Here is a 14,173-nt window from a genome sequence, read left to right on the forward strand (position 1 = left end):
AATAATGAGGAGTGCAGTCGTCATTAATATTCTTTTCCTGCTTATGTTAACTTTCTCAAGAGAAAACGAGTGGGAGGGATAGACAGAATATGGAGAGATGACAAGGTGGCTGCTGTCCCCCTATTTACAAATCCCCTGAGTTTTTCCAGATTAGTCCCGGAGTGAATGAGAAATTTGATGGTTTAAATGTTCAGAATTCTTTTTTAATGTGGTTACACAAAATTCCTTAGAGCGAATCAGCGAAATTTTTAGGTTTAAAACATTACAATTCATTCGTTTTTCTGTGAATAACGTACTGATAAAGAAACGTGGTCAATAGCATCGTCCAAATTCCCCATTTTTCCTGATTTTTCTGATTCCCAGTTTTCCAGGTTTTTCCAGGTCAGCGGCCACCTTGGAAGAGGAGAGAGGGAGAGTGATCGAGGGGGAGTGAGAGAGGGAGGAGAGTAAATGGAGAGCGACGGCATTAGAGACAGGGCATTAGAGACATGCGAGAACGAGAGGAATGAGGCAGAAGAGGGAGGTTGCAAAAAGAGACATGCGATTACGAGAGGGATGAGGCAGAAGAGGGAGGTTGCAAAAAGAGGAAGGGACAATGAGTGCGGGGATAAGGCACATGACGGAGGTGAGAGGCCTAGACAAAGAAATAGGTCAAGGAGGATCAGAATTTTTAGAGATTAAATAGATGGGACAAGGTAGGTAGATACGAAAGATGGAGATTTCATGAGATTTTTGGACACATGAAATATATACAGATCAGGGCAACTCACCTTTTTTCGTTGCCGTATGATTTTTGCGCGACTTTGGCGTGTAATATCACAAGAACCTGGTCGGACCGACCTCGCAGGTATTTTCGCATAGCTTCTCTGAAACACAAGATGATATTACGACGATATTAAAACGATAACAAAACGATGATTATCCGATATTGATGGTTGCTCAGAGCGCTTCACAGTTATGCTATCATTAGGCATCCTCCGACAGGGGGAGATTTGAACGCGATGGCATCATGAGACTCTGCCACGTTGGGGTGGGGAAGTAACATCTGAGCATTGCTTAGGAGTCATCTATCAGATCAGGTGGCCTTTCAGGTGGCCACTTGATATTTGACTGCCTTCCCCCACTTTTCCCCCGACACGCACGTTGTTTTCTCTGACTTCGATCAACACAGAATCCGATTAACACAGTCAAATACATAAGGCATAAACGGAAACTATTCGATTTTACACGTGATCTAGAAATTGCAACAAATCTACTTGACTCATAGCTTTTTTACAAAATTTCCCGGATATTCCCAGACTTTTTTAAAGGAGAGCCGACCTTTCCTTGATTTCCAGGTTAGCGGCCACGATGCCATTTACTGCAGGGTGGAGATAGGCCCGGAATCGCCCGGGGATACTACGGTTATGTACACAATTCAGCGTTCTTTTTAACATTGATAGTTTAGAGCAGGTATTTTTCAAAATTCGACTTCGGGTTCACCGGCACTTTGCGGAGGCGTTACGTTTTGAATTAGCATTTTTAAAAAAAGAGCGCAGCCTTCATTATCGCTCATTATGAAGATCGATGACAATAAAAAAACATTCGGCACAGTTTCGACTGAACACAATTCGACTGAAGACGAAGAACCTGCAATCGCGAAAATCGGCTTGAAAAGAGCCCCGTTAAACGACAAAAGCCAAACAGATGTCGAGATCGAAATTCCCAGGCTCATCATTTTTCCACAATGCGGCGATGACAAGCGTCGACGTAACTCCGCCGAGATATATAATAAAACTAAACGCGAAAAAAACCACATAAAGAAGTAACATAATCAGATTCATCAATCTTATTCAAACGCGGGTTTCGGGGGCCCCCGATGAAATCTCTGACACAGATCTTTCTCACCGAACAGAGCGAGAGTTCATCTTCAACTCGGTTATTAGAACGTAAACGGACCAAAGACAAAAGCGTCGAGGACGACAACGACGCATTCAGATTTCGTAACCTGGATTCGCGCGTCGACTATCGAAAAGCGCAAAAGCGCGCATCGTCATCCCGCGACGGATAAACAATCGCCGAAGAAAAGGCCGGTCGCTTTATTGTCCGACGCCGGTCTTCGTTCCGCGGCCCCGGAGTTCTTTCACAGCAGAAGCGGCCGAGTTCATCAATATTCGCGGCGATAAATACGTGTTGACAAGCCTGTGAATTCGCGGCCCGATCTTCCCACCTGTTACGTGATATCGGGCGATGGTTTTTCTGTAGATGTCATCGCGCGATTCAATGCGACGAGTAAATCATACGCGGCGAGCTATTGTCGCCGGCCGGGGCGGGTACGAACGAATGATTTAAACACGACTTTCAAAAAAAAAAAAACAACAACAACGACGATGACGACGACCCCCGAGATATAAAGCCGCGAATGCTCGACCCGGGAAAGTTAACCGTAAAATTAGGACGCGTCGTGAAATTCTGTGTTTGTTTCTCTGAAGATGGCACAGTGAACTGGGATACGTAAATGACCGGGATAGCCACTCTTATTAGACTTAACTTTTTCCCCTGACTATTATTCCCTGACATGCACGGTGTTTTCCTTGACTTGATTTGCTAAGAATCCATTCAATTAACACAGTCAAATACGTAAAACATATACGGAAACTATTTGATTTTTTGAACAATATATCAATCTTGATAGATTTCTCTGACTTATCGCTGATTTTTAGCTTTTTTACCAAATTCCTTGACTATCATTCCCTAACTTTTTGAAAGTGAAGGAAATTCCCCGACTTTTCCCTGATTTCCAAGTATTCATTATTTGACTTGCTTTTCTCCCTGACTATTCCCTGGTATGCACGTTGTTTTCCCGGACTGGATCCAATCAAATGAATCCAAGAAAATGAATTTTCCAGACTTTTCCCTGAGTTCCAGGTAAGCGGCCACCTTGCTATAAGTATGAACCATGTAGCAAGTCGAAGTATCTAATCATTAACTTAAGAGATCAACCTTTTAGCACTCATTTTTTCTCATCAGAGATAGAGAGAATTTCTATAATATCGTTCGCATTTCAAACCGTGTCACAGCGAACATATCAATCGCGTGGCCTGAGAAAAAGCTATATTTTTACGAGCAGCATTCAATGATGCTGAGAGAGATATATATCGAGGTCTCGACTCGCGTATTGTCTGAAAGTCATTTTTCGAAACGATGCCCGCAGAAAAAGAAAAACGTCCATTCAAAAAAGACTAGTCGTCGTAAAAAAAACCCGAAAAAGACGTCCTTGTGTGAATTCGAATAAAACCTATAAATCTCGGGGTGTCGCGGACGCGATGCAGCTAGGCAACCCATAAAAATCCGGCCCCGAAATCACATTCGCGACCGAAAAACGCTTTTATTCGTTCGAGGTCTCCGTTTGTCGTCGGCTTCGGTGATTAAGTGTTTTACATCGAGAATAGATAAAGCTCGTTCCGCGTCCCCCCTCCCGAAAAATAACTAACGAGAACGAAAACCATAATAAACAACATAAATTATCAAACATCGTGCGTTCAATACGTAAGCTTTCAACAGTTGCTCGCTTTGTGATGAGGGGCAGACGACGACGTCGACCGGCTAACTGATTTCACCGGCGAGACGAAGCGTTTTTTGAAAATTTACCGAGGCGGCCGGCGACTATTCTAAATACCGTACGAACTTTCTCGTCAACACCCGATAGATACGTGCGATTTCTCTAGCGATTTCGCGAAATCCGCGTCGTTCTATTCAAATTTTTTCGAAATTGACGATGCTGTTTTTTGTGCGCGTTCGTTTCAAGGCTTACGATGACAACAGGTGCATGCATCCCCCGACAACGAGATCGAGGACGAATAGGTAAATGATGATGTTGCGCGATATTTACGAGCTAGCACCGGCCGGCTTGCGTCGGAGTTCATTCATCGCGGTTTCTTCTTTAAAGGTGACCTTACGTTACCGGACTGATTATTTTTCTAAGACGCCATTTTCTTGTCGGAGATGAGCGAATACGTTTTTCAAAAATGTCGCTACTAGTACCATGAATCTAGATTGAAAACGATACCGGACGATTCTACAGTCGTGAAAATTGTCGGCTTGAATATTTACCTGGTTAATCTCTGATCTTGGTATTGGCTGAAAAATCGAAAAATAAAAAGAATTTCATCGTTATTACAAACAAAAAGAAGAGATATTCTTTCTAAAGTTTCAAACAGACGCGACTATCTGATACGTCTGTTTGTAGTAGTTTTCACCCAAAAACGATGAGAGCAATTTGACATTAAAAATAGTGGTTTAATAGAAAGTGAATTAATAGAAATGATTCTGATTTTGAAAGTATTTTGTTATTTTTCAGGAATAGTTTAGCTCGAAAACAGAGTAAAAACGACTCTAAAATAGTATTCATAGTTAGGGCTGGTTGAATAGCGTAAGAAAAGGGTGTTCGGTTCCAATGACTGAAAATAGAAAAAGGGTCCGACAAGAAATTAAGATCAGCATATACGAAAAGACTCAAATGAATAAATAACATGTTGACCGGTTGAAAAGGCGCGCGTCGCTTGTTCGCACTTGAAAAACCATTTCACTCTCCACTGTCCATGACAAATGACCAATCAGAGGACAACGCAGTTGTCATGACACGTTTCAAATCTGACAAATCGTCGGATTGTAGAATTAATTGACCGCACGGATAGACTATGATTTAGTCGTTAACTCGCCGAGCTAGTCTGACCACCCAGGGAGCCAGTCGCTCAGAACTCGGTCGACGAATAATGACCTTTTAGTTATCCAGTTAAACCAGTTATTGAGCAACTGACCTGCAGGTATTACACCTTGCCCGTGGATTAGTTCAAAAATACCTGACACAAACAACTTGAATGTAAATGAAACTGTTTTCTTAAATCGAATCTTGTTCATGAAAGGAAACCATCGATGAAACATTTTGTGCCATGTGTCGATACACCGGGAATGCCACGCTGATATAACGAGAAAGATGAAGTGCGGAAAGTTTCCTTCAAGCTAGAAATTTATTGATTCGACGTTTCGACTATGACCTAATTGTCATCTTCTTCAGGAAGGATATAGTCGAAACGTGTAATCAATAAATTATTAGCTCGAAGGAAACTTTTCGCACTTCATCTTTCAAGTTATATTAGTGTCGGATTCACAAAGGAAACTCACGGTGAAATACGTAATTTTGAAATGATCCTGTAAGGAATCTAAAATTTTGACGCCAGGTTTAAATGAAGCAGCCTACCTCGGATAGAAAGGGTCGTGATAGTAATTCGAATATGCGTTGTATCGACAACTGTTGTTATTGTTGTTGTATCCGGCGTAGACGTTGTACTGGCCGTAGTAATAATCATCCGAGTAATCGTCCCACCGATGGTAGGTGGCGCCGCCACCATACGCGTTGTGCCCAGAAGTAGGCGTAGTATACGCGTACGCGCCGGCCGTCGGGTTCGCGTTCCCAAACGACGGCTGATACGCCGGGCTCGATGGATAGGCGGCGCCGGACGTGCAGTACGGCGACGGCGCATACGGCGACGAGCACGCCAACGAGTACGGGTGATGCGCGCACGCCGGCGAACAGTGCGCCGAACACGGCGACGTGGTGTGGTTGAAGCATTGTTGCGGCGTCGACGCCGGCGTGCACGGCGTACCGGGCGCGGCGGTCGTCTGCGGTGATACCGGGTACGACTGGTTGGCGTAATATTGCGTCGAATTCGCGCCGTTAAAATTTTGGTTGTCACCGCCGCCGCCGCTAATATTATCAAACTGCGTCAAGGAGGAAGACGACGAGGACGTGTACGCGCCGTAGTCCGCCGTTGCTGCGCTCGCGGCCGGCGACACATCGGAAAGTAATTTCAACATAATAATACGACGCAATTGATCGCCGCGGCGACCCCGGACGGTGCGTAAAAACAAACAAAAGTCGAATTCGCCGAGAACAATACGAAGAGATTTATCCGCGTTCGGGTTTTTTGATCTATTCGCAAAATTCCCGTCCAAATTTCTCACAAATTAACGTTCGCGAAATTACAAAAGGATCCGTCGGTTCGGTCGTTCAGATGCGCGTTCAGATCTTGGGAACAATTCTGTCCGTTTTTCCCAGCGACTAGCGACGAGTTACGACCGTCGTGTCGACGTTCGGTGAAATATGTGAGAACCGCCGAGAAAACCCGTGTGTTCGTTTCGTCGGGGAGGGGCGCGTCGGGGTCCGAGTCGACGAAGACGTGTGCCAAAAAACTATGAAATGAAAAAAATGCGAACAAAAAACGACGAAACCCGAGGATTCGTCGACGAGACTTCAAAAGGCGCTCGGTTTTTGATCGGCGAATTTCACTTTTTTTTTTTTCTTTTGAAAAACGTTCAGGGGGAGGGACTTAAATACGTCGCACGTCGACGGGTTTTTAAAATTTTCGGCTGCTTTGTTGTTGTTGGGGAATTAAGTAGCGCAATTCGTCGCCGACTGAAAACATTTACGAGATGAAATTTCCCACCATAAATTTCGCCGTGAAACGTCGCGTTTGACAGGCCGCGGTGGGCGGGGCTTACGCCGGCGCCGGCGCAGCGGACGATTGGCTGAACGGTAACTCGTCGGGCCGTACGCGAATGAGATTAATTTCAATCGACCTCGAAGAGAGCATAAAACGAGCAAGAAAACGAAACGTCCCGCGACATCGAAAAAAAGGTCAACGGAATTATCTTTCTCGAAGTTGATAATGTAGCGCGATATAATCCCATGAAAAGAATACCAGCTCGGCCATTTTCCATCTATTTATGAGTGAATCGGAGAAATCTCTAGGTTTAAAATTCATTCATTTTTCATTGAATCAGGTATTGATACAGAGCAAGCGGTGTAGGGGCGAGTGGTTAGAGCGTTTGGGAATCGCTCTGGGAAGCCAGGGCGCGGGATCGAACCCTGTACATTACCGTAGTGTCCTCGGGCGAGACACTTATCCTCATTGGGTACCTGGCCTGATAGATGACTCCTGAGCGCCTAGTAGCTGCTTGGATGCTCTTTTGTGTCTAAATAAACTCATTCATTAATTAATGTTGCTTGTCCCCAGGGAGAGATGACGGATACAAGGAATAAGGCTGGGGGTAATTATACCAAATTTGAACTGACCCTGGTTAGGATACCTGCGCTATACCAATGAAATTATTATCACTATACAGAAACAAGTCCATCATCCGAATTCCCTGAGTTTTCCAGGTTTTTGGTAAAAACCCTGAGCCCGGTTTTACAGACTGGTATAACCTTTAATTCGCGGGCTAACTCAATTGATAATGAGTTGAGTTAACCCCTGTATTAAAGGTAGTACCCGTCCTAAAAACCGGCCCCTGAGTTTTCCCTGATTTTTTCTAGATGTTTTATTCAAGATTTCCTGAGTATTCCAGGTTTTCCAATGTCACTGGCGACCCTGAACGGTATCGTTTCAAACGATCTATTTTTCGTTATTTCTCAAAGTCGATACGCGACAACGCGATATATCGAATTCCGCGTGAAGAAGAGAAGCCGAAAATCATTCATGGCCCACAGGTGCGAATCGGCGTGTACGCGAATCGGGTAATGAATCATACACGCGTGATTAGATTCGCGAGGTTACCCCGTATTTTAATAATGTCCTAGCGCGACACAATCAGTCCATTGTCGAACGATGCCCGAAATCCGTTTTACTTCATCAACCAAACGGAGCAGGTTTATTTAATGGCCGAATCCGTCGGCAATTATCGTCAATCACGCGCGCGGTCGCCGCGGTTTTTTTTGCGCGATTGATACGGTTTTTTTTAATGGTATTCACGCAGACGCGGATTCACCGGGGCAACGCCGACACTTACCGACAAGAATGCGCGCAGTCGAATTTACTATATAAGGCTAAAAATAAATGATACCTCGTTTTTATGTTTCTGCTGAGCTTAAAAGTTTACCCGGCCGGCCGCCTATCACCCTGTAGATTACTTTTCTTTTTAAACATTAATCATTTCTGTACCGACTTATTAATACCCCTAAAGTGATGGAGATGATTTGAAAATGTTTGAAAAATTCTGGCCCAGTGCATCAAATAAGAGGCATCAGCTATAGTGCATCTACACCGCGGTGCAGTGTATCATTAGTTACTTATATCTAACTGTGTTTGACAGGTGCTGCCATCTTTCAGTAGATAAAAACATTTACGAATTACATCAATACATCGCACTGCCATGTACCAGCAAATCGATCACCGATTAAACACCGCGCTGAGGTGTAGACGCACTGAAAGGGTTAAACCGTTGCTTAAGTGGCACGGCTGCTGTACGATCTGTAAAAATCCAACTTGGTGGTCAAGCTTAAACTAAGGTATAAGGCTAGTATCTCAGGGAAGAATTAAAGTGAAAAGTAACGTATGTGGTAGATAGGCCGATGGACACTTTTCACTATTTTCAGTCAGTCATATTCGAACAAAACTTTTCCAAAGACTAGGCTAATTCCACGTCAAAAAAGACCTTTCACATTTTGAGGCGGAATCCAGATAAAAAAGAAAATCCACCCATTTAAAAAAAAACCGGAGATCACGCCCTGACACGTAGTCCCCAGTTCCTCACGATACGTACTGTTTCGATAGGCCGTTGTGATGCCGCGTGTCTTGATCGCCGTGATGGTGACCTATAGGGGGCGACGGTGTAGGCATCGGGCTCGGTGGAGTGTGTATTGCATTGGACATCGTAGTGATGCTGAGTGGAGCCGTCGTCGACAGGTGTCCGAGTTCTCCATTGATTTTATCGGGCGGCGTCAACGATCCGGGAATTCCTCCTGATTCTGAAAATATACGTTCGACGGAAATTAAAAATCTGTCAAAATTAGAGAACATTTTTCACATTTTTGTGAGATTGATTCTTCTCTGACCTCATAAATTCAATTTAACATCGGGCCCAGTCCCAGTTGAAATGGGTTTAATTTGACTCTGGATCCAGTTCCACAATTATGCGGGTTTAATAATATGACTGTGGACCCAGTTCCACAGTTGAATGGGTTTAATTTGACTCTGGATCTAGTTCTACACTTCCACAATTATTTGGGTTTAATCGGACTCTCTTGAGTTATATTTCCTAGGATTCCATTATTCAAAAAACTTATTTCATTCCCCGAAGCTTCGATTACGATCATCACTCATTCGTTCAAAATTTCCGAGGCATCATCTCCAGCTGGTTGCATTAACATCAATTACCCAATGATTAAAGCATTGTCGCGAGTCCCGCCCCTACAACGCATCATCCATTCATCCATTCACGACGTATTTACCCTAGACCGGTCAGTTTAAATCGTTCAATCATCCGTTTCAACGAAAATAGTTCTATTCCTACCCTTCGGGCGGAGAGGAACACTAGGGATATCGACGAGCTAGCAGCTATTGGTGGCGGCATTGTCAACGCCGTAGTATTACTCACATAACACCAGCTACGGAGCGACATTGACTCGGACAATGCGAAACTATGATGAGAGAATAAACAGCTGTTAAATCCCCTCATTCACTCTCATGCATATTTAGCGGGGAGAGATAAGATTAGAAACGGACATTAAAAATGATATCTCGTCGACAGTGTGCGCACGCGCTCCTGCGTTTATAAGTCGCATTCGATGCAAACGCAAATAGTAGAATCATGACGCTATTGTTCAGGTTTTCACAGTAGAACAATGACGGATAAGAAGTGCCATTTATGAGTTTAATCGAAATCGTTAGATTCAAGCAGTTCATCGAGATTCGAGCCTTTCGGCTTCGTTCGTCAAAACATAGACTCTTAGGCACTTAGATCGGATGTTACTAGTATTTTCGACTCTATCCTTATAGTCATCTTCAGTGGAGTGATCTTGTTCCCTCGCCAATAATGTACATCCCTGTCATGTAGCTAATATATAAATCATTTGCGTATGTTCTAAAAATGTATCTAATGTCCATATATGACGAAATGAATTATGAAAAATTATTTTTCAAGAGCTGGTTTCATAAACTGGTATTACCTCAAACCCTGAGGCTAATTCAATTGAAAATGAATTGAGTTAGCCCCTGGGTTAAAGGTAATACCAGCCTATAAAACCAACCGCCAGGTACCAGTATATCATTCCAGGCCCCAAGAATCGTATTGTTTTCCTGAAGACGACTATAAGGATATAGTGGAAATGTTGTATAAACTACAAGCACAAAGAAAAGAGCCTTTTCGGACTCATTTTTCATTTTGTCTTGTGGCATTTCACCCGTATCATCGTATGTACAATGTTTACATCCTTCATTCCCGCGCATAATTTACGATACTCTTAAGCCTAGCGCACATCGACACTGCGATTGGAGGCAACTAGTTGCAAGGCAGTTTTCGGCGCATGAGAGGAACTGGCTGGATATGATCAGTTGCTTGAATGTGTCGATGTGAGCGAGCTTACGATTGGTAAGCGTCGATCTATCTCCAGTTCCAGTCAGTTGCCCATGTTCTACTTTTGAGCAACTGGTTGTACTCAATCGCAGTCATATCCGTCGATGTGCGCGCTCTGGATCTCGGCGATCGACACGCGCCATGCAGTTGCTGCAACTGACCGGTTGTAACAAGATTTCGATGTGCGCGGGGTAATCGTTCGGTAGCAACTAGTTGTCTCCAATCGCAGTGTCGATGTGCGCTAGGCTTCATGCACAGTGGTTATAACGCACCCTACTAGCAAAACTTCATATAGCATTTATTGGTTCTTTTGCTACTAGTAATATAGGAACTATCCCTTGACCCTACCGAGCCTTTCCTAATCCCGACTTCATCGGACTGTACGAGATAACTTAAAATCGTACCTACATAATTCAACATTTACACAATACGTTTACTTAGGAGGTAATTCCGATACGTCCTGACCATTTAGAAATCCATAAATGTGCATAAGGCCGGTAAGACACTGGTATATATTACATGTGAATGTAGGAAAAATGCCACTGGAAAATATATACATATATCCGGTAAATGGAAAAATGAGATGGGAAATTCGAAGCCAATTTTCACATGTATTTAATTCCTAATTAATCACGGAACGTCGAAAATTACGATCAGTCGAACACTTTAAAAACGATTTATGAGATAACCATTGATGAAATACAGCGCGAGTCCGCGCGTTGTGACGACAATATAAAAATCCCACACTATATAAGAATGAAAAATAAAGTCCGAAATCTTTCCTCGAGCTAGTAGTTTATTCACTTTTTTTACTATGAACTGATGATCATCTTCAGCCCATAAATCTATATGCAAATCTCATTATTTCGTCATAACATCAGTATTTCTGAAGACGACTATTAGGATATAGAAGAAACATCGAATAAACTACACTAGCTCAAGAAAACATTTCAGACTTCTATCCTTCATTTGTAGTATGGGATTTTTTACAGTATGATTGACGAGACCTTAAATTTCGTTCGGCAATCGCAGATCTTTGTGAAAAAGTTGCTCACGTCGAATCAGAAGATAAAGCAACGTCAGGCCATGTCTGGGTCTTAACTGGCCTAACTCGGACTCGAGGCAAATTTGGACCATGCATGTACATGTAAATCTATCACTACTAAAATACTATCGGATTGATACTATGGCAATTGAGCCGAGTTACTTGCAGAACCAGTTTTCGGTCTCATCTCCCGATTTCCAGGTACGTAAGGTAAGTGGCAACGCAACCTTGATTGACGAATAACCAGTGAGAGAGAGTGAGAGAGAGGGAGGGAGAGAGAGGGAGAGAGAGAGAGAGAGAGAGAGAGAGAGAGAGAGAGAGGTGGGATGTTTCTGTGTATTAACAGTCACATGGTATGGTAAGATACAAGACACATCTGTCGGGTTTAAGACAAAAAAAAAATCCATGCCGTCTTATTGTCTCTCACTGGTACTAGCGCGCGCGCACACACACACTCTCGAACACTGACACTAGTGCAGCATATGGTGTCGCAAAACGAGAAAAAGGAAAACCTGCCCATTTAAAACTATACGGGGAGATAATCGTCGAACGAACGCGACAAAGCGTTTCCATAATAACAGCAATCGAAATCTCCCGTTAAAACCGGTCGTAATTCCGCGCTACGCGAATGCCCGGGAATTCCGAAAACAAATTTCTAGAGATTTTTGCGACATTCGGCGGCAAGCGGGCACAAAAATGGGTAGAATACCTTATATTCACAGTAACTCGGGACCATCGTCAAACTAAGAAAATGCATATAAAATATCGATATCATTATCCATATCGTATTTGAATGATAACTAACCCTTACCCCTTATTTAACAATTATCTAAAATTGTACAAAGTCATAATAACCGATAACCCCATATCGTAATGCAGTTATATGAAAATGAATCATCATAACAATTATCATAAGAAATGAAAAGAAATTTCATTATTCATCATTTTACATATCATCCGTGCAAAGCATTGCTATCTAGATCAAAATCCCCGATCCCTATTGCGATAAATTTCCTGCTTTAAAACTACAACCTGCTAAATATTCCGAAACCGTTTTTACGGATGCGCGCATCCCGTTACATACCGTCCGAATATGTGCGCGTATATTCCTCGAATCCGTACCCGTGGCCGTGGTGGTGATGCGCCATCGCAAATTTCAAAGACGAAGGCGCCCACATTGGCGCGACACGCTATCGTCCGTCCGTCCGAATTGGCGCGATGCCGCCGACGAATTTCGGTACAGCAGCGGCGATGTTTTTACGAATGATATTTACGCCGTATTCCGAGGAGAACTGCGTAGCCGCCGTAAAGGAGTATTCGTCGATAAAGGAGTATTCGTCGCCACTGCTGCTGTATCCCTCTCTCTCTCTTGTCAGAACGGTATCGTTGGTGAGACTCCGATGACGAACAACGACGACGACGACGACAGAGTTCATTTAATATTAATTATATGCTAACACCTGTACGCAGACAGATTTTTCCCACGGTGGCGGACAATTCATCCATCGCTCGCTCGTATATTATACAGCTTACGGGGCCACAAGTAAACGATGATAGCATCGAACGAGAAGACGCCGCCGTACCCTGTAATCTGTATACAAATAATCGCGCAAACACTGACGGATTTAGCGTCCGAAACCACTACATGCAAATGCAAAAGATTTGAAATGGAATTTATCGAAGAGCTTTATTGAGAATTAAAATGAAAAAATTTTGAGAAGACATCTCGGCTCCTCTAGAGGCTACACCTGGCCATGGTGTCTATAGAAACCACGAAATGCATCTTAATTCTTGATAAACTTCTTATCTTAAGAATTTATATATAGTCGGTTTTCATTTTTCTATTCATCTTATTAGATAGTAGCACTTTATCAGTAACCTGCTCTATGTACTATCGGTGTCAAAATATCCGATAAGCTTTTGACAAAACAACAAAAAAACGTTTTTTTTAGTATTTCCAAAACCTAGATAATTAGATTTAATGGATTTTAATCGTTGAAATTCATATATAGCAAGTTTTAATCTGATTTTAAAACTACGCTCCATGTCCCAGTGTATACATGGGCTATTCTACGATCGCGATTTACACTGTTTTCTAGAACAGTCATTAGTAATTAACGGGTTTTCAGGGTGGCTCAATCTCGCACCCGTTCATAATCGATATTATTCTATTAAAACGACGAACACGAAGATGTTAATAACGTTATGGGTAAGCACGCACGCGCGCGCGTTGGACCACGCGACCGACCGGGTTTCCGTATTCCGTACTCGCGTACACAAATGCGGTGGGGCTAAGCAAACGACGCGAAGTTGTATTTGCTCTGAAGAAATACCAGACGCGCAATCTACTAGATCTACTATTACTACGTAATCATAAATATCACTTTAGAACACGGGGAGTGGAGAACAGGTCAAAATCGATCGCGGGAAAACAAACGCGGCGCGTATAGATTCGAATTGCCTCTACGGTATTGATTAAACAATAGAAAATGACGCCGTTCAAATGCGCTTTTCCGTTTAGTAGAACGACGGCCTTTTTTACGGTCATATTTACCGGTAAAGGTAAAAAATGATACCTAAATTCTCCTTAACCCTTTCAGTGCTGGCTAATTAATACCCTATAGTGCTGAAGATAATCTGAAAATTTTGAAAAATTCCACCCTAGTGTGTTGAATAACGGGAATACCACGAAAAAAGTGTCAAAAAGTGTCTACACCGCGGCGCAGTGTATCGTTA

At 43.0% G+C, this 14,173-nt stretch overlaps 1 protein-coding gene across 2 annotated transcripts in view; it reads right to left on the reverse strand.

Annotated features, from left to right (window-relative positions):
* LOC141912459 (suppressor of hairless protein homolog) overlaps positions 1 to 14,173 on the reverse strand; it is a 39,503-nt gene that overhangs the window by 10,070 nt on the left and 15,260 nt on the right. Inside the window, exons 4-6 of one of the 2 annotated variants that reach the window (XM_074803666.1) lie at positions 8,581 to 8,785; positions 4,093 to 4,119; positions 771 to 866 (exon numbers count right to left, since the gene is read on the reverse strand). In XM_074803666.1, the coding sequence (XP_074659767.1) occupies positions 771 to 866; positions 4,093 to 4,119; positions 8,581 to 8,785 (328 nt within the window). Of the gene's footprint in view, positions 1 to 770; positions 867 to 4,092; positions 4,120 to 5,239; positions 5,446 to 8,580; positions 8,786 to 14,173 lie in introns of those variants that run through there. The other variant, XM_074803667.1, reaches the window with a different exon arrangement.

Source organism: Tubulanus polymorphus, chromosome 11, assembly GCF_964204645.1.
Source record: "Tubulanus polymorphus chromosome 11, tnTubPoly1.2, whole genome shotgun sequence".
Taxonomy (NCBI): Eukaryota; Metazoa; Nemertea; class Palaeonemertea; order Tubulaniformes; family Tubulanidae; genus Tubulanus; species Tubulanus polymorphus.